The sequence below is a fragment of the Prinia subflava genome, chromosome 5 (assembly GCF_021018805.1).
Source record: "Prinia subflava isolate CZ2003 ecotype Zambia chromosome 5, Cam_Psub_1.2, whole genome shotgun sequence".
In the NCBI taxonomy this organism is placed as follows: Eukaryota; Metazoa; Chordata; class Aves; order Passeriformes; family Cisticolidae; genus Prinia; species Prinia subflava.
Window position 1 is genome coordinate 11,486,345 of NC_086251.1, and position 20,592 is coordinate 11,506,936.

At 36.0% G+C, this 20,592-nt stretch overlaps 1 protein-coding gene across 6 annotated transcripts in view; it reads left to right on the top strand.

Moving 5' to 3' along the window:
- The window catches only part of SBF2 (SET binding factor 2), a 239,568-nt gene that overhangs the window by 125,766 nt on the left and 93,210 nt on the right, over nt 1–20,592 (top strand). For all 6 annotated transcript variants that reach the window (XM_063398004.1, XM_063398006.1, XM_063398008.1 and 3 more), the window contains exons 7-14: nt 9,583–9,715; nt 10,797–10,905; nt 11,644–11,757; nt 12,549–12,626; nt 14,317–14,430; nt 14,997–15,125; nt 15,864–15,962; nt 18,183–18,387. In XM_063398004.1, coding sequence (XP_063254074.1) covers nt 9,583–9,715; nt 10,797–10,905; nt 11,644–11,757; nt 12,549–12,626; nt 14,317–14,430; nt 14,997–15,125; nt 15,864–15,962; nt 18,183–18,387 — 981 coding nt within the window. The remainder of the gene's footprint in view (nt 1–9,582; nt 9,716–10,796; nt 10,906–11,643; nt 11,758–12,548; nt 12,627–14,316; nt 14,431–14,996; nt 15,126–15,863; nt 15,963–18,182; nt 18,388–20,592) is intronic.

Below are 20,592 nucleotides of genomic sequence, written 5' to 3' on the forward strand. Positions count from 1 at the left end.
TCTAAAACCAGGATATAGTTAAATACCCAGAATTTTTGCTTTTGACTTTGTTTGTTGACCCCTTGAGTAATGTTTTCTGTAATAAAATAACTTCTCATTATTTTAATTCTGGTTTAGGGGAGATAAAATGTGCAGCCTGTCATTAATGTATTTTATGCCAACAGATGACAGTACCAAATTACTATATAAATGGGAAAAGACATTCCTGATGAATATATATATATATTTGTATGGCTGGGAGACATTATGAAAGGGTCACTGCACAGTCAGCATGTGAGCTGGCTCATACTTCTTGACTAACAAAATCCTAGTGTCTTTGACATGCAGTAAGAATATTTTAATATTTCATTATGTAGGGCAGCAAAGCAATGAAAGATTTAATCTGTAGAGTGTATGAAGCACACTGAAATGCAGGCACTTTCAGAACAGTAATACCTATAACAGGGAGATGCAGTAAGGGTCGATGTGGTGCCTTTTCCATGTCTTATCTTTATTATGAGATTTCAGTGATAAGAACCAGAACTTTTTTTTTTATTCTGTCAGGTTGTTTACAAAAATCTCACTCAACTCACTCAATTTCTTTCCTTTCTGTCAAACATCATGTGTCATGTGATGGGAACATATATAACTTTTGTTTTTTAGGCAGCATGTGTAGTTGAATGAGGACAGTTTTATTGAAGTATATACACTTCTAATCAGTCTTTGATCTCAATAAGTTGTATACTCTCCAGCATATGGGACCTGGCATCACATGAGTGGATGCTGTTGGCTTATGTTGTAGTTTCAGTTTAAATCGCACTGGTTGGTGAGCTGCAATTACCTCCATAACCCAGCCAAAGAGAATTTACCATTCAAGCTTTCAAAGTAGATTTGTGTAGTTCATCAAAGAATAAATAAATTATGTAGAGATCTAATGTGGCATTTACTGCTAATGGGGCCTTACTGCTGCAAGAGCAGAACAAAAGGAAAGTGTTCTTTTTGATGCTATTGAAAATAAATGGATATTGTCATAGTGAATTTTATACAGGGACTCTTCTGCACTTCCAAGTAAAGGCACTTCATGAACAGTCACTGAGGCTTCGTTTCCCCAGCAGTATAAACTGCCAATTAGATGATCCTGTTTGGAATGTTCACTTCCAGTTGCACAGTGTTGCTTCTTCTCCTTTGCTGAAGTGGTGCTTGACTCAGCCAGGCTGAGCAGTTTCATCTCACCAAGTTAACAGAAAGTATTTGGAGAGTGGAAGGAGGGAGAGTCCCATCTGTTTTCTGTCAGCAGTCTCAGATTGTGGTTTACTGCTATGGTTAAATCAGCCTAATGGCCAAGTTCTGGAGTGAGAACAGACCCATCCCTCTGCCACCTTGAACTTGCTCACTCTTTTGAGCTTTGCTGCAGGTGTGAGGAAAGCAGCAGCATCCCTGTCAGAGAGAGCCATTAGGACAGATTCCAGTCAGATAATGCCAAACTGTTCCTTCAGTACATCCTGCTCTATTTCTGTTTGTTTGATGTGTGTGGATACCCTGGGAGCTTGGTCAGCACTCCCTGAGATGCTGCTGCTGTGGAGGCAGGAGTCTGAAATGAGTTGGAGGCACTATAGTTCTTACATCCAATATTTCTTAAAGAGTTCAATGTTTTTCAGCACAGCAAAGCACACAACATAAGATGCTTACTTATATCCACTCTGAACTTGTATTACTCTTTTAAGGAGACAAACTGTGCAGTAGTTTATTTTAAACAAATTATAAATCTGAGAAAGAAATGTTAACTGGCGGAAGTAAATAAACTTGAAGCTGTGGACAACATGCTGTAGTTAATGAGCTTTTTTTAAAAGGAAAATTTCAAATAAGAGAAAAAAATAAAATTATAGATTACAGTTTACTCCATAACAATAAAATGAAATTTATTTAAACTTTTAGGTGAAAAATTGTTTGGAGATGTTTGAGAAGGGGATTATTTTCTATTTACAGCAGGACTTCAGAAAACGCTTCTCAAAAGAGTGTAAACAAATTACTGTTTGTCAGAGGTGAGCAAAATATAAGCTCCAAAAAGCAAATGTCTAATGAATAGACAAATTTCAAAATGATACAAAAGAAGCTTGTCTCTTCTTATAGAAAATACTGAATGGGATCCTACTGGGAACAGATTGCTTTTATTCCTAATTTTGCTGGTATGAGTGCAAACAGAACTTTTCTCACTATACTGAAACAGGCTTGGTAGCTGTCAAATCATAAGAACTTGCAAAACTGCAATTTCCAAATGTCAGTGTTAATACTGGTGGTGAGAGGAAAAGAAAAACAGTTCTACAGACCTTTACTTTCATATATTCAGTTTTGTAAATTCACATTTAAAGTGTTGCTCTTTAGTTGCCTTTTGGGCTGAAGTAAACGGTCTCAGGAGGTTAGGAAAATCTCAGCAAATTTGACTGAGAATTTTTAAAGTTTCGTAAATGTTTTAAAGATAATCCAGATGTGATCTGTAGAGAAAATAAAGTGATTTTTTTTTTCATGGTTATACTGTTTCACAGTTTCTTCAGTTGAATGTTTGTTCTTTTATGCTCTGTGAATATCAGCCAGTGGTGGCTGAAGATTGCTCTTACAGAATATACTGATCAGCCACATCTATTCTTGTTGGCTTTGCATTTATTTGGTTATTTTCATATAATGCTTCTGTAGTAATGTTCCTTGAGAAAGATTTTGTAGTCCTTATACAGGAAACAGATATGTTTGCTGTTTCTTGTGTATCCTTGACCATTTTTCCTGTTCAAGACAGACAATACTCTTCTCATTCTTAGATATTTACTTTCTAAGGATCCTACTGGTATTACCCTCACTCTGAATTGCTTTGGGAAAGAATACTTTTTCTGCTTTAATACTTTTTCTGCTTTCTGATCAAGTTGCTCAAAAAATTTTAATGTTCCTTCTGAATTTTAAAACCTCTGTTTGTGCCTGAACAGACTCCTCCTTTACTTTCTACTGTTTATGAATCAATTTGGAAGGATGGTATGATGCTCTGGTTTTGGTTGCTTAAATACATCAGCAGTTGCAAATAATTTCTCAGATCTCAATTTTAGATTTGCTATCAGAATAAAAAGAGATAATTTTGGCTAATCAAAGTGCTATAAATAATTTTTATAATGTGTGCTTATTTTTATAAAATATCTTTGGATGTATGTGGGAAAGAAGATTTCACAAAACATTTGGTTCAAACAATAAAATCATCATTCTTAAAAGGGCAGTTCTAAAGAATGGATGAAAGAAATTAATCCTCTAAAAATTTCTAGAAACATGGGAATCTTTCAGTAGCACTCCCCCACCTCTACTCATGGAAATTGGGCAGCATGTCAATTCATTAGTGTGTATCCATTATCCCAGTCCACTCAAAATTCTTTTACAGAATTTCATTGAGTTTCTGTTAGGGTGGACCTGTGAGGGTTACACAGAAATTCTGTATCCTGATATTAGTAATTATACAGGTAATTAGCAATTAGTACGCAGATTACTACTAATCATACAAAATTACTGTTTACCTTTATTTATGATTTTTTTCAGGGTTGGACTAGTATTCAATAGATATTTATGGGATTAATATCCAAAAGAAATAATAGCTTCCTAATTTAGTTACCTTTTAGATGACTAAATAGCTCAGCAGAAGATATGTGAAATCAGACAAGAAATTAAACCATATTCCAGCAGAATAGACTGTTACTCAAATCTTAACATCTGTGTGCATATAGAGACACACAGTAGGAGAACAAAACCTTCTGGTTTAATTTGGTAGTTAACAGTTCAGTATTTAGAAATAGTGCTTGCTACCCTCTCTCTAGGAAAAAATGTTACTCTCATACCTGATTTCTGTGAAGATCCTTCCCCTTACATAAATCTATTTTTTGGAGCATCTATCAAACACAACCTGTTTATATGGGACAGACATGCAATCACTAGGAAACTCTTAACTGGTAATGCAGGTTATGTTTGTATATTTGTGTAATTCAGCTCACTGCCTTCATGTGAAATCAGCATTTACCTCCCTGCCATGTGAATACTTTCTATATATGAAAGGGTTATTTGCCTGGTTTACCTTCCTATGTCTTTTCTGCTTTGTCAAGAAAATTCACTTAACACAGTCGTATTAATCTTGAGCTTATGAAACCTTCCTTTAGGAATGTAAAGCTTTAAAATACACATAAGAAATGATATTACACTTATCTTTTTCAGGAATGAAAATCTTATTATCTGAATCTTCTATTAAAAATTGTATTTAGCTTTATCATTGACTCTGGACAAAAATTAGCGATCGTGTTCACTCAATGTATTGGCAGAGTTGTACTTGGAGGCTCAAGAAAGCCAAAGGGCTTTAAGTAGGTCTGCAGAGAGATTTAAGAAAATTGGCAATAATGGAATGATATCAACATGCAAATGACAGACAGACTGTTTTCCTGAGTAGATCATATGCTGTGCTTAATCCCTGTTTCTTTGTGCCTGTGTAATTTAGGGTTTGAATAATAACCATTGACTCAGTGTAGACAGAACAGAGTGGATATTGTTGAACTTTGAGAGAGTGACAGCTGTAGGAATATTTATCCATCAGCTGAAGACATCTTTTTTATGTCTCTTTCCTCATTTTCACAGTCTCTTCGATAGCTTCTAATGATCAGTTGGCTTTCATGTTTATAGCAGAACCTTTTTCTGTTTCCTCTTCCCACCCTGCCCAGACGCTGCTTTGTAGGGAAGCTTTCGTTCTGCCCTTCTTATAAAGAACTTGCAGAATTCATGGTTCATATTCTGAATCGCCTTCAGTTCAGTTCCAAATCAGAAATGCATCTTTAAAAATGGAGTTTGGCTTCAGTACTACATGTCACACCCGTGTTTCCTTCTGTGGGCTCAGAATTGGGGATGAATTCATGAAATGCTGGAATTTTGAGGGAGTCTCAGCTGAAGGCTTGATGTCATACGGATAGCTTCTCTTCCTCGTGAGTCTGACAAAGCCCAGATAAGTTAATCTCTTGTGGTACTCATCTGACTCATGTCCTCTTGTTTCCCAGCCAAAAAAGCAGGATAAATTAACCCTCCCAAAGTGTTCTGCTGGCATAGCCAGATTGCTCCCCATTTGTAAGCAAGCTTGGCTGTGATTTAATCATGGAGTGTGCAATCCTGCTCTAATAACAGACCTGCATGCTTTCCTAAATGCAAATTGATCCTGAGCTGAGTGACATAGCAGTCATTTTGGTTTCACTCTGTGTAGCTGATTGGAGATACTGTGTGATTTTTAGGTGGACAAATCAATGCAATTTGGCATAGATTACCTATGTGAGTATTGAGTACAGTTGTTGCCTCTTATTTACTAGTTAAGCTTGTATTTTGATCATTAGCAGAGTTATGCAGCCACATCTAAAAATAAACATGAAAAGAGTTTTATTTTTCTCTTCTCTTTTCCTAGTTATCTTTAGAGCTGGACACTGCCTGGCACAGAACTTGTACTCCAGTGGCCTTTCAGAAAGGCTTTTCAGGCTTTGTTGACCCACTTCCTGGATTAGTCTTGCTAAGTTATGGATTATTTTGTCTATTAAGCTTTTTCTTGTGTCCAGTAATTCAAGAATGGCATATTAGCATTATAATGTGTTCAACTAGTTGAGTTTCTCAATCCATGTTTATAACTCTTTACAAAAGTCTGAAGAAGTAAGTGAAAGTATTTTGATTACACACAATATAGAAGACAGTAACTTGTTAAGTAGACTTTGTGTTTGGTGCTTTTTTTTAATCATGCTTAAATAAGTACCTAAATTCTAGAACAACAGGAAGCAGCCGGAATGATACATTTGTTGATGTAGGATGTCAGATAATTTAGTACAAATTACAGATTCTTTAAATACTTGAAAACAGTGAAGGTCACGTCCATTCAAAACTTTCCAGCATATGTATAATATTTTACAGGATGTCTGTCTGTAGACTGTGAAGGAGTAATTTGTAAAAATCAGCTTGTTTGTTGTTTTTCATGTTGTCTATTTACGCCCTGACAAATGAGCATTGGATGTAGTGTGGAGTCTGCAGACCAGCAGAGAGGGTTCAAGGTTACAGACAGACACAATTGTGTCTTGCAGCATGAGGAAACTGGGCTCAGGCTGTTATTTGGAAAGGTTTGTTTTTAGTAAACAACTTGGAAGGCTTAAACAATGCCTTGGTGGCGTCCTCAAACAATTTAATCAATGGCTTCAATGGTTTTGAAAAGGAAAGTAATCAAAAGTCTTACTATTCATAATTTGTTTGTTTCTATCAGACAAAACTTTCCCTCACAGTCATTATACTGCTGATATTCCTGAAAAAATATATTTCAAAGTACATATGGAACAATAATTTTGTATTGAATTAGTGGCTGTCATCTTGAAAATAAGAAAATTCCACATTAGCTGTCTGTATTGCACACTTGATTTTATTTATACTATGTATTTTATATTTTTCTGAATTGCATACAGAGCATTTAGAGAAATAAAGAAGGAAAGAAAGGAGAGAGAAGGAAAACACTGGAACAAAGAAGCTGTGTGGGCTCTACAAGCTTTACAGTTGGTGGAAGTGGTTAGCCTGGGTTTTATTGTCTGAATGTGTTAGATGCTCTCAAGTTTGGTCTCTTCCATAAGTTCTGCAAATAAAGCAGTGATTTTTTTCTATCTCAGCACAGCTGGGTCTACATCAGGTGCATTCACTGTAAAAATTTCAAATTCACCTTCCGTGGCCAGTAAGAACGTCATGAACATCTGGGAGAGCAACTCCCAGAATGTAGTGAAAACATGTTTGCGGTTTGTATTCTGCTATGGGACATTAAGTTCATCTGTGGGAAATAGCTGCTGAAAGTAGCCATTTAAATATCGACTTATACTGGTGCTGATTAAGATGCACTGACAAATACCTTTGTGGAGTACAAACTGAAGCTTAATCTGTGGCCGCTAAAATGCAGCGAAACCAGACCTAATTTCCTGAGTGAAACTATGAAAACCTCACAAACCATGCCATCATTGTAAGTAATCTAAATAAACTTTGTGTTCCATTGAATGGACAGCCAGAACTTTCTGTAAATTGAAGATGCTAACAAAATTCATTCCTTACAGTGGTAAAAACAGATAATAATCAGACAGACATACAGTTTAACACTATGCAGCACCATGAAGATAATCTTCATTTATACAAAAGTGTATCACTTTACTAGTCCCTAAGAGAGACTGGGATCTACAACCACTGTGTTCGAATACTGTGAAGTACTTGCAGGTGTCCTCTTTATACATGAGCAAAATTCTGATTTCCCCTTCATTTACGTTTTTTGTTAACAAGATTTTTACAGAAGTGTTCAGTAATTATGTACTATGGAGAATTGCATATTGTTTTGGTGTCTGATGAGCAATTTCATTTTTGAAATTAAAAATGCCGATACCGGATAAGTTTTATGACTTTCAAAGGTGTTAGAATTAAAATACTCCTTCTAGACTCTTGAATCATCATAATTCATAGCAAAATAATATCACATATCTAAAAAGGCTGGAGTTTTTTTCGCAGCTTGGTTTCAATCGAATCTTCTACATCAGTGAATGAATGTTCAAATTCTTTCCAAATCAAAATTTGAAGTCAATGACATCCAGAAAGTATTTTAGAACTCTTACCTGTCAGAACTCAGGTTTGGGTTTTAAGATATGTAGAATGGTAAACCATCTCTTTCAAGAATTTTAAATTATAGGTATTTCGATGACAGGAAGGGCTTTTATACAGCATTTTATTGTACTAAATGTTTTTAATGTTTGTGAGGTTTTTTGGTATTATTTCCCTCAGTAATACCTGCCAAAACATTATAGGTTTTTAGAGCAGTGTTTGAGAATCTTTGTCTGATTGTAGGAAAAAATTGTCAGATGTTTAAAAAAAGACATATTCCTAGATGTCTTAAGATATTTAGTGTGGAATGAAATGGAGTGAGAAGCCCAGATGAAAACAAAAACTTAGTTTAAAACAAAAATTATACTCCAAAATATTCTTTAAAATTTTCCAAGAAAGGAACAAGGGTGGTTTTGTAAAAGGGCCTGTTTTGAGTTTTTAGATTTTTACTGAGATTTTTTTTTTCAAGCAGGCAGCATTTTCTAACCTTGTGTTCAAATATGTTCATACCCCTTGTGTATACACACAAGGCAGGACCCTATTTCCAGTTACCTTCTAACCATTCACTGCTGGGTGCTGTTTCATTCACATGAGGAAACAAATTGGACTTTTTATCATCATCCTTACCTTGTGTGCTACCAAGCAGTTTGTTTTCTACTAGCACAATATTAATTATGGCACTGACAATAAAAGCAAACATTTGCTGCAGTAATTCAACTAAATTGCAGTAAACAAAGCCCTCTATCCTCAGTCCTCTCAAGCCTCTGCCTTTGGTTATGTGAGTTCTTTAGGACTCATGGAGGATGGAGTTTGGAAGCACGAGCTGTTATGTCGTTGTTTGACTTTTTCATCCCGAGAATTAAGTCTTCTTTTTCTAAACAACCCTCTCCAAATCCATGCCCCTCTGTGTTTATGAACGAGACTTTATTCCAGCTAAGAAAATTTGTATACATTATGGAAGAAAAAAGGTTTGTCAAAAGATGTAATAAAATTACTTTTAAACCCCACAGTGTTAATTATTGTATGAACATAGTGGCTCTCCATAGTCACACTTATTTTTGGAGACATTATTGCAAGATAAGAAGTAGTTTTGGGAAGGTAATGCAGGCTGTCTTACTGATAACACAAGCCCTGTCCTCAGGGAAACATCATACATTCCAGCATATTTCAGGAAATTTCATAAATTTCAGCATATCTCCCATGTGTCAGGCATGTCTGCTTCTCAGGATGGGACTTTTTTCTTAAAGGAAATATATTTTTGGTTTTCCCTGAAAGCACATGGCTTTGTCTCTTAGGTAAATTATACTGTCTTAAAAAAGCCCCCAAACCATCCCATCATCTGATTCATAAGTCTTCCTCTAAATCTAGGGGGCTTTTTTAAACACTCAGATCTTCCTTTAGGGATCTTTCTAATGATGAATACTTTCTTACTGCCCTCTTTTAACCTCCTGACTCCTAAAATGCTCTCCATGGATAAGGTATGAATGCATTCACTAGGAATCTTTTTATTTTCTTTGGAACTTAGCAGTAGGATTTAATTTTTTCCCCCTACTTGGAGATGCAGAGAGGTGGAGAAGTTAAGCCTGGATTGGTGACCAGAATTGAGTACTGGATACACAGAAGGATATGCAGAAGATACGCATAATAATGTTTGAAATCATTATTAAGCATTGCTGGGGTTTGCTGAGAAGCGGAAATCCTTGCAAGTGGTATTGAAAAGGAGATATAATACAGTATATCTGAAATGTAGAAATGCATTCAAATAGTATTTTAGTAACCTGAAAAACAGGAGGCTGCACTAGTCAAATAAAAGGTAGAAAAACATGGAACTTGGCAATTTATGCGTTTATCATATGCTTCTAGAAAAGCCCTCTGGAAAATGGTACATTTTAATGTAATTTTGAATTTCTTGGCGTGTTGTTACAGTTCTTTCGTATTATTTTATTTTTTAAGGAATTCAAAATGTACTCAGCCTATTCTGTGCCGTGCTTACAGAAAATAAGGTTCTCTTTCACTCAGCAAGTTTTCAAAGACTCAGTGATGCCTGTAGGGCTCTGGAGTCTTTGATGTTTCCCCTCAAATACAGGTGAGTTAAGTTTGGATTCTTTGAACTTGTTAAACAATTTTATAACGAGTTTTGTAATTTTTATTATAAATACAAATGCATTTTATTACAAAACCATTTTTTTTAATTTTTTTGTCCCAAATAAAAGAAGTTGTGCTATATTTGTTCAAATAAGCAAAGCTATTAATGATGATATATGCAAATCCTAGTGTACACATTATTAATAAAAATCTGGTTGCATTGTGGCAGTGGAAACAATTAAGGGAGAAATATTCCATCTCCCAATGAAGGGTAGAAACCCTACTCACAATCCAGAAAATTCTGTAGCTCAAAGACAGCAGCTACACTAGTGTGTATCAGTGATTGAATTTAAGTCAACGAACTGATCCTCTCTAAAAAGCCACAAGTGGGTCCAGAATTTTGAAATGGTAAACTTCATGTCAATCAATTTGGTTTTTTAGGAAGATGATGTCTGATTCTGACTCACCTGTTTCAAGCTATGCTTGTTTTATTTAAAATATTTCAGAGATTGGTTTCATTATAATATAGAATAAGAAGGGAAAACTGGAAATTGAGTTTTGGAATATGTTTCTTAATGTTTGACTAGTAATGAATGTAAACTTTAATAACTATAAATTAGGTGTAGAAATGCACTGATCAATTTAGATCCAGTTCTTGATGTTGTTTTGATGAACACACCAAGATTTTTTATTTGTCAAACCAAGTAAACAATACCTGAAATAGTGTTCTGTGCATAATGTTTGTTTAGTTGTCATTTCAATATAAAAACAAACCATTTCCTTTAGAGACTTTTTATTAATGATATTTTACAAAAGGCTGAAGTGTAGGTATATGGCCAAAAACTAATTATGTTTTTAAAAAGCATGTATTATCTATAACTTTAGTGTCCCTGATAACTAACAGGAAGTTGGCGGTTTTTTGTTTTGGTTGGTTTGTTCGGGGTTGGGGTTTTTTAGTTGGTGGTTTTTTTGTTGGATATTTTTTTGTGTGTGTGTGTGTGTGGTTTTTTTAAAGAAAAAAATTGCCTTATGTGCAAGAATAGTCACAAGGTTTTATTCTATTTCATTTATTCTTTTCACAGTTATCCCTATATTCCAATTCTTCCTGCACAGCTACTGGAGGTTCTCAGCTCCCCAACACCTTTCATCATTGGGGTTCATTCTGTCTTTCGCAATGACATTCATGAGCTTGTGAGTATTTGTGTCCACTCACAGTCACAGTGCCTGCTTTAGTGTTCAGCTGCAGAGTGTTTCTGAGTGCTTTAGAGGTGTTTGTGTGAATAATTCATATATGTTCAAAATATTACCGTAAGAAAGCAAGGCAAGACAATTAGGAGAAGAAAAAAGAGAAAAAGCATCATTGTTTAAAAAATACATTGAGACTGTAAAGTAGAGGGAAATTGTTTGATTCTAGTGCAGGAGGGAAAGGAATGGATCCATTTCTGGCTTTGCCATCTATTTGTCCTGAGTTTGAGCAATTCACTTAGGATTTTCAAGTGTATTCTCAATTGTTTTATTTTACCCTTTTTAAGTATGTGCTTGGAGAAACTGAACCAGGGTTACAAGAGGTGCTTAAAAACATGAAATTTTACTTATAGTTGCTCCCACTGTGTTCCTTTGCAAACAGCCTATTAGGTATCTCATGTCTCTGAACACAGACCTGGAACATCCAGAAACAAAAATCACTTGTGAAAGTTTGGCCTAATTTCATTTTCTTTGGCTTGATTTCATTTTTCAGGACTAGGTTCAGTAATAGGAAGTATTTGTAGTATTTTCTGTATCAAAAGCATTCTGTACATTAATGTTGGTATTGTTTTAATTTGTTTTTTTAAACTTATGTGCAGATCACTGTGCAGAAATTTGAACTGTTGTGTTTTTTAAGCTATGCTCACTGGATGCACTTCTACTACTACTATTTGTCCCTTGCAGTTAGATGTAATCATAGCAGACCTGGATGGAGGAACAATAAAAATTCCTGAATGTATTCATCTGTCCCAGCTGCCAGAGCCACTGCTACACCAGACTCAAATGGCACTTTCTCTGGTATGTTTGGATAAAATCCCTGCTTTTCACCCTGTCGCCTATTTGTAAAGAATGAAAAATTTCAATATGAAGCTTTTAAGCACACTGGAAATGAGATTTAATAGAACGATTCATGCAACATTCCTGGTTTTGGAAGAGTTTATTCTCTGTAGTTCAAGTTAGTATCATCAGTAATATGGAAATCTAAAATGTCTTTTCACTGTTCAAGAGGTAGAGATTTTTCCTTTGTAATGATTTTTAGTAAGAGTATTTGAGCAGCATTATTACTGCTTAATTCTGCTGCCTTTCTGTGTTTATAAATTCATTTCAACTGTACATTTTCTTGAAATTTAACAAATTAATAACCCTTTAAAGTTTGTGTGGTGCCCCTGTTTCAGAATTTAGGAATGATGGATTCTACATTAGGGAATCACCATAAATATACTTCAGTTTGTCTTTTTGCTAGCATTGTAATAAGTTAGAAATCACCTTACTTGGAGGCTTCTGAGCTAATCTTGTCTTAAACAGAAGAATTTTTAGTCTGTTAATTTGTTTCAGCTGAATTGCCTCTAAAATCCCTAATGATATTGATCGGTTTCATGGACTGTGACTGGAGTTTTTGATAACTAACTCACACAGAGAAATCTGAAGCTGAGAAGTTAATTCCATCTTTACTTCCATACAGTCTTCACAATTTAAGTCAATTTATTACTTGAGATACTCAATATCAGTGAATATTAATTTGAGAAAGGAAAAAAGCCTTTTTCTCAGCCAAATGAAGGGAAAAAGCTTATGTTTTCAAAATTCTCTAGGTTTTGCATCCTGATTTGGAAACAGCAGATTATGCATTCCCTCCCCCACGAACAGCTTTATCACACTCAAAAATGCTGGTAAGATTTGTGTTATTTTCTATGTCTGACTTTCATAAGTGGAGAACTGTTGAAATTTTAGACTAGCTTCCTTTTAAGAAATTGTGTTTGCTTTTCCATATACTTTATAGTATTATTGGTAGAGCAAAGAGGCATTTTGCCCTCTAATAGCATTCTGATGGGTTAGAAGTTTTATGAAATCCAAAAGCCAGTTCAATTTAAGAACACACACTGGGGCTTTTTGTGTAGATATATTTGAAAATGTGAAACTCTTTGGTGGTACAATATCTTTGTTGCACTTATTTCTTGCTTTGAGATTGGGATTTTTCATTGCTGAAGATGGGACATCATCCAGACTTCATCTAAACTAATGGAAGAAATCAGCTGAGATCTCACTTTGAATAGGGAAGTTTCAAATAAATATAATTTTGTATCAAAATAAGAATTTTTTTAAATCTGTTGAAATTACCATGTTTTCAAGTAGTCAAAAAAGCCAGGGTAAAAAAGTACCTGTTAAAATCCTAGAGAGCAGTAGAAAATAAGCATATCTGCCAGTAAAGTGAGCCATAAAAATTTAAATTAAAAATAGAGCAACACTGATCATGTTCCAGTGAAGAATAAACAGCCATCTAGTAAAATACTCCAATCATATATTCCAGCTTTATATAATCCTATATGTTCCTTTTCTCTTTAAAAATAAGTTACAGGCTGTAAATTACTTAGGTTATATTTTCTTGTTTATTACCTGATCAGCTAGTTACCTGATAGTAAATATTCTTTGCTGTGTAACATTTAGAGTTTGTAACATAACACCATAAAACCTGAGATCATAAAGCAATTTTTGGAACCTCAGGTTTTTGGACATGGCTGCTGAGATAAAATAATAGGGTGGCCCAGGATTTGATGTCAGTCTTTGGTGGCATCTGGAGCAGCTGGAGATGTCACTGCCCCAAGTCTGCCCCAGCTGTTCACATAATTTCCATTAATCTGGTGGTGTCTGTGTAAGCACTCTCTTACTCAAATAAATAAACCAGGACTTTAAAGACCTACTATTTCTACTTTTTAAAGTAACTCTGGCTTGTTTTGGTGGCAGAAAGTTGGCAAGTGAAGATGTGAGTTGGAAGAGTGCTAGACAGGTAGCTGGGCAAACCTGGAACAGTCTGCTCATCTGGCAGAGCTGGTGGCTGTAGTGGGGTGCTCTAAACCTGGATTCCCCCAGCAGCAGCAGTGCCACCTTAGGCTCCCTGCTACCGCTGCCCACTCTGAAGACACTGCTTGTATGGTGCTTCAAAGCCACACTTACTTTAGGGAATAAATCCAGGCTTAAAGAGCCTTTTTCCTTTATTTCACATCAGGTTTCTTTCATGGCAGCTCATTTGTGTGGTTGACAACATGACCACCCCTCAGCCACCCTGGCTTTGCCCAGAGCCTGTGCTGCAGGCATAGCAAAGAGCAGCAGGGGTGAAGGGTGACTACAGAATCTGCCATGGCCATCTGAGGACAGGGCAGGGGAACCTGGTGGTCTTTAAGGTCCCTTCCAGCCCCAACTGTTCTATGATACAACCTCAATACCCATACAAATATCTCTGCTTCATGTGCTGCACTGCTGCACTCATGAATCTGTAGGCATTTCTCCTATAGATTCATACAAAGTGTGGAGAAATGTGTGATACAAGGCCAGTTTGACAACATATTCAATTGCTGCTTACAGGACAAAGAAGTGCGAGCAATCTTCCTTAGGCTATTTGCACAGCTGTTCCAAGGATACCGATCGTGTCTTCAGCTGATCAGAATTCATGCTGAACCTGTCATTCACTTCCATAAGGTAAAGGAGGAGCAGTTTTGTGTATTTGTGGTATTCCTTTGTGCCGTGTTACTCCCACTGTAAAAAAAAAAGCCTGCCTTTTGAACAAGTGGTAAAGTTTAAAAATGTAAATGAAATTATCTACATGTGATAAGCACATCATTTTGGCATAGCACAGTATCAGTGTGTTTTAGTGGGACTAATTGCAGGGACAGGACGGAAATATACAACAAAGTTAACTTTGAAATGTAATACAAATAAACATTTGAGGAATCACTGTGGAATTTTATTTTTTACAGAAATATTTATTTTTTGCAGAAAACTTCTGTATGTAATAACACACTGCTTGAAGGTACTAGTTTTCTTTTATTACCTGTGAGATACAAAAAATGTGTGCATCAAATTTCCAGTTCTGAATTAGGTATAAAAAGATACTATGTATAGTAAAAAATTTAATTAGAAAGTACCACTTACTAGTATAAGCTGATAGACTGGTGAAAATGTTTATCTAGAGCATAACAGTTGCGTGTAATTTTAGTTTTTAGTGCTGATTTTAAAAGGTGCATTTTTTTCTGTCTTCCTTACAGGCAGCCTTCTTGGGCCAGCGAGGCTTAATTGAGAATGACTTTCTAACCAAAGTCCTCAATGGAATGGCATTTGCTGGCTTTGTGTCAGAGAGGGGTCCTCCCTTCAGAACCTGTGATCTTTTCGATGAGGTGAAAGGTGTTTTTGTATTCCCAAGTAACTTACTGTGATATTTCAGCATGGAAAAAACTGCTAATATGCTTCTGAATGCCCACTGTTTATTATATCAAGTTTATACTAATCATCTCAGCTCTTACTTTCTGCTAAGGAGATATTTCTAGCTTACTTCCAAAAAATTATGCCCCCTCATATGTATGAGGTTAAATAGTTGTATAAACTTTGGTAATGCTGTTCCTATTGTCAGATCTGTAACTTCATAATACATTGCATGTGCTAGTACAGAATTATTTTCAATAATTTAATTATGTTCTCTGAAATGTTAACAACCTCATAGAGAAATATTACTTTCAGTACATATCCAACAGTACAGACTGAGAGGGGGGAAAAAATCACTTTAAAAAGCAATGCCATAGTTTTTACTGTATTGGCTTTGAGCTGGATGTAGAGTAAAAATAGAATGTGATAGTAATTCTGTGTTGTTGTAGTAGTAGTACCTAGGAGAAATTTGTATTGAGGTATAGAAATGTGAAAGGACTGGTTTAGGTAAGTAGGACTTTACTGTCTGGTGAGAAATGCTGCATATGAAACTGAAAATGTCTCATCTTCTAGAGCAACATGACATCACACATTTTTCAGTGTTCAGCTTTCTTTCCCTGGTTTCAATTTAAGATTAACATTTCATAACTTAAATAGGAAATAATTTTTTTTAGTTGAATTATCAACATTTTTATTCTTTCTTCTTAAAAAAGTTGGTGGCCTTTGAAGTCGAAAGAATTAAAGCTGAAGAGGGCAATCCACCAAAAATGATAAAGCATGTTAGAGAACTTGCAGAACAGCTCTTCAAAAATGTAAGTTGACTGTACCTGCTGCATCTACAGAGTTGAGATGGTAACATTGAGAATTCTAATTTCTCAGATTGATTCAGTGTCCAGGAAATGGAAGTTACTGCTGGTGGTAGTCATCATCTACATTATGGCAAAAGACTTTGGAACTTTGGAGGTCATTACATTTGTACATGCAAAGGAAATTCAATATGATACTATTGATTTATTAATGCTAATCTTGATTTAGATATAGCTACAACTACTTATCTGTTTTTAGTGTGTATTCACGTAAGGTCAATTTCTATTTGCTATTTTCTCTGCTGAAACCTATCCATGCTAAATACACCTCTTTTCTTGCCTCTCAGTGGTTTTCCATATGAAAATAATACATGCACTTTGGCATAATGTGTGGCACTTTCTGCAGCTCTTTCCTACTGTTTAACCCAGTCACCCTGGTTTGCATGCTCAGCAAGCAAATAATTTCATTTTTTACAGCCTGTTTCTTGTACTCTTTAGGTTTTCTACAACTCTATTTCCAGTTTAATTTTTGCCTTCATATCATGTTTATTTTACATAGTGTTTTTAGAAAGTGTCTTACCATTCCATTAGCTAGTTCTGGGATTTTTTTTTTTTTTTGGTGGTGGGTTTTAGATTTTTTGTTTGCTTTGAGATTTGTGGGCTTTTTTGGAATAAAATGATCTCCCTCCCCCTCACACTTCTGTGGTTATTCAGACTCCACAGAGCATTATCTATTACACCATCAGCTGACACCTTTGTCACCCTTTCTTTTCTACATCTCACTTTCCCAAAACTGTGGTTTACATCTACAATTCTAGAAAAAAAACCAAAAGAACTACCAAATGCTGCTAAGTTCTGGGGTGTTTGGACGTTTCTTTTGTGTTTCATGTTACTTTTCTGATGATGAGATTTATTTATACCATTGTGATTGACCTGCTCCTTCACTACCACTAACTCAGTGACTTCACAGGAACACACACTGATATTCACTGAGTTGATGATTTTGTGCATTGAGAAGTCAGAATTCTAGAAGCTGTGTATGCAGCTGACTTTGAATATAGGTGATGAGTAATACTGCTTAAGCTGTGCCTAGAGCTGCCTGATTTTAAACAGACTGCGTGATGTATTTTGACATCTTGTTTCACAGTTTTAATAATAATAACATTGTAGCTATGACAGTTTAGATACAAGGGAGAGATAGACAAAGTCTATTAGGGAGAGATGTTTGCATGAGTCTTGCTGGTACAGGTGGAAAATCCAAGGCATTAGACCTTTAATTAGCCTAATGTCATGTACATCTGGCATTAGATTTGTGATGTCCAAGATAAAAGTAACTTTTCCTGTGTATTTCTTCTGAATCTCTCACTGAAATGAATTTTGGAACTTTCCTTTTCTGGCGTTTTCTGTCCTCTGTTACTCCCTCCCGAGACTGTGTTCCCTTTCTCTCCCTTGCTTCCCCTGGCATCTGCTACTCTCATACCCCTGGATTTTTGGCTTGTTCCATTAAATTTTCTTTTACAGAGAATGCAGGTGGCTAAGCAACTGTTCTGTTTTGACTGTTGTTCCTCAAGTTGATGCATTTGATCTCCTTGTTGCTTTTTGCTCCTGTAAACAACAGTATTAAGCTCCCGTTTATAAGTTTTCTTCCAAACTTATTGTGCATTTACAAGAGAAACCTCATTGATGGATAGCACTCTTTGGCAGTGGTATGTAGCCAGTAATGAGTAACAGCGTAGAGTCAAATTGGACAGCAGTAAATTCAGATGTGATTAATAGTAACTCCAGAATGAAGAGATGAAAATACCTCATTTTGTTTGATTACTGCACCTCTGGAAATGTTCGGTGTGATTGTATGCATGGTGGTAGATAGTCTCTCTAATGAAGGGCTTGACTGTCACACTAGTGACAGGATTCAAGTCCTTAATACTCATTAATTTGCATAAAATCAGCCTAAGTTAAGCAGAGATTTTCTTTTGCTCTTCTTTTGAATTTTGCACATTGACAAAAATAATTTTATAAAAACCTTTAAGATATTTGGAAATATTAAGGTTAATGAGTCACAGGTGATATGAATATGAAACATTTTATTAGTCATATGCAATTAGATATTTGACATTTTAATCTTTTGGATATGGTAGATTCTCCAAACAACAGTAAAATTAGATGAGACAGATGGTAACACTGCATGATTCACTTTGTGTGTGACCTTTTTCTTTTGACCTGCAGGAGAATCCCAATCCCCACATAGCATTCCAGAAGGTGCCGCGGCCCACTGAGGGCTCTCACTTGCGGGTTCACATCCTGCCTTTCCCTCAGATCAACGAGGGCCGGGTGCAGGAGCTCCTGCAGGAAGGGCTGGCCAGGAGCCAGGGTGCCCCCCCTGCCACCCGCGGGGACAAGAAGTGTGTGGTTCCAGCAGGTCCGCCTGTGGGTATGTTAATTTTTTCCCTCTCCTACCTGCTTCTCATGAATGATTAGCATGACTGCAATATGTTGCTCCCAATTTCATGTTAATATTGTATTTTTAATGATCATAACAAACTCCAGTGTGTAGACTCCAGTGTTTGCCTTAGCAACTTTAAAAGCCCTTTTTTATCTCCCTTAACTAAGAAGTCAAACATCCAGAGAGTGAAGGGTGTAACTGCTAACAACAAAGTGGATTTGATCTGAATTATATTTTGAGTTGAACAATTAAACTAGATGTTGTCTACTCAGCTAGGCTTGTTAAATATCAGCATAGGTCACCATAGCACTGGCTGAACCAAGCTTTGAACCATTGGAGTTCCTCATTTGATACCAGTGAAAGACATGTAAATTACTGGAAAAAGGTGAAGAGCAGAGATAGCATCTGTCTCAAGATAAATAGACCTGTATTCACACATAAAGAGCAGATGTGGACATTGTAGGTCTGTCATTTTAATTTTTATGCCAAAAGGTTCTATTACTCACAGTCTTACTCATCGATGTGAATGGTGGCACAAACCAGTATGGTTAGAAAACTTGCACATGAAGTTGGCAGACCTTGCAAAACTTTTCAGGGATGGAATCAGAATTCAAATCCAACTTTAAAAACTAGATATTGAACTCCATTGAATTCTGTTCTTCTCTACTGATTTTCTTCTGTTAAGGTATGGCACTTGCATAGGTTGGATCAGCAGACTAGGCAGCAGTTCTTCAGAAATGAATTTGCAAACTTTAATAACCGTAGGGCAAACATTACCCCCATAGGGCAAACTTTATCAAGCTACTGCAAAAAAGCTAAACATCTTAGAAGGATGTATAAACATGAGCTCAGTCAGTGAACCCCATGGAGAAATCTTTTCATTGTGCTCAGTAAGACCTCAGCTGGAGTGTTTGTGTCCATTTTTGGACACTCCATTTTTGGTTCTGTTGGAGGGAGTCCATAAGAAAGCAACAGGAATGACCAGTGGTCCACAGAATGTGACCCACGAGGAAAGATGGCGAGTTGTTTAGACTGAAAAATAGGAGACTGAAGGGACACATAATAGCAGGCTTCAATTATACAAGAGACAGTGAGAAAAAGAAGGGGAATAATCTGTAATGATAAGAAATAATGGGTTTAATTGCAAAACAGTAGTTATTTGTCAGCAAGATGAGGTAAAATGAGGATTGTGAGGCAGTTGAGTGGATTTCTTGTGAAGCCATGGAGTCTCTCTTATCACAGAACACTGGGAACATATTAGACCAACATGAGAAATATATACATACACAGTTGACCCTGTCTAGGGACAGCAGGGTGAACTAGATGGCCTCTTGGGGGCCTGCCCAGGCCTGTTTCTCTTTGGTTTTATGCAAGAAGAAGTTGAACTCTCTTCACTTGCCTTTGCTGTTCACTGTATCGTTGCATCTGGTACTTTTGGAAAATGTAAAGGATATGTGGTTGTGTTCTGTTGTCTTTCTTCAAAAGGCTAGTTGCAAAAGAAGGTGTTTTTTTAACAAGTTAATTTCTGTATCAAAGCAGGGGGTTTCTTGTTTTTTTCTTTCCTGAGGTACAGCTTTCACGCTTTCTCTCCCTGCTGAACTGTCTCAGAATCCTTGGATATAAGTAGCTAATTATTATCTACTAGAAAGGCATATCCTGAATTTAGATGCTATTTATTTGATATTAGAGAGAAAAAGACAATGTTAGTTCTTTCATTCTGAATTTTCTTGGAGAATCAGGCCAAAACAGTGCAGTAAGAAAATAAGATCTCAGCAATTTGGAGTCTAGATAAGAGAACAGGTTTGCCAGGTTTTATTCCATGTTGCAGAATTCATGTCATGGCAATTAAAAATAGTTATCTACTGCTAAAAAATATGCAAAGCTATGTAGCTAGCTCACTGCAGAACACAAACACATGCATTTATGATTAATTTGTGTTTATTTATGTGTTTCATCAGTATGATAGAGGTTTTACTCTCTTTGTGCCTGTATGAGACAACAGTTCAAGAGCACTCTCCTCTTCAGATGGTGTAGGAAGACCAGAATTTTGGAGTCTTGTGTTCCTATCTGCCTACAAATGACATTTGCTTAACAGAATAAGAGGGAGGACACAGTAACTATTTTTTTAAAGAAATTTGTGGTATTCTTTGTGGTTCTTGCAGACATTTCACAGATATATATTCTTTTTTTCTT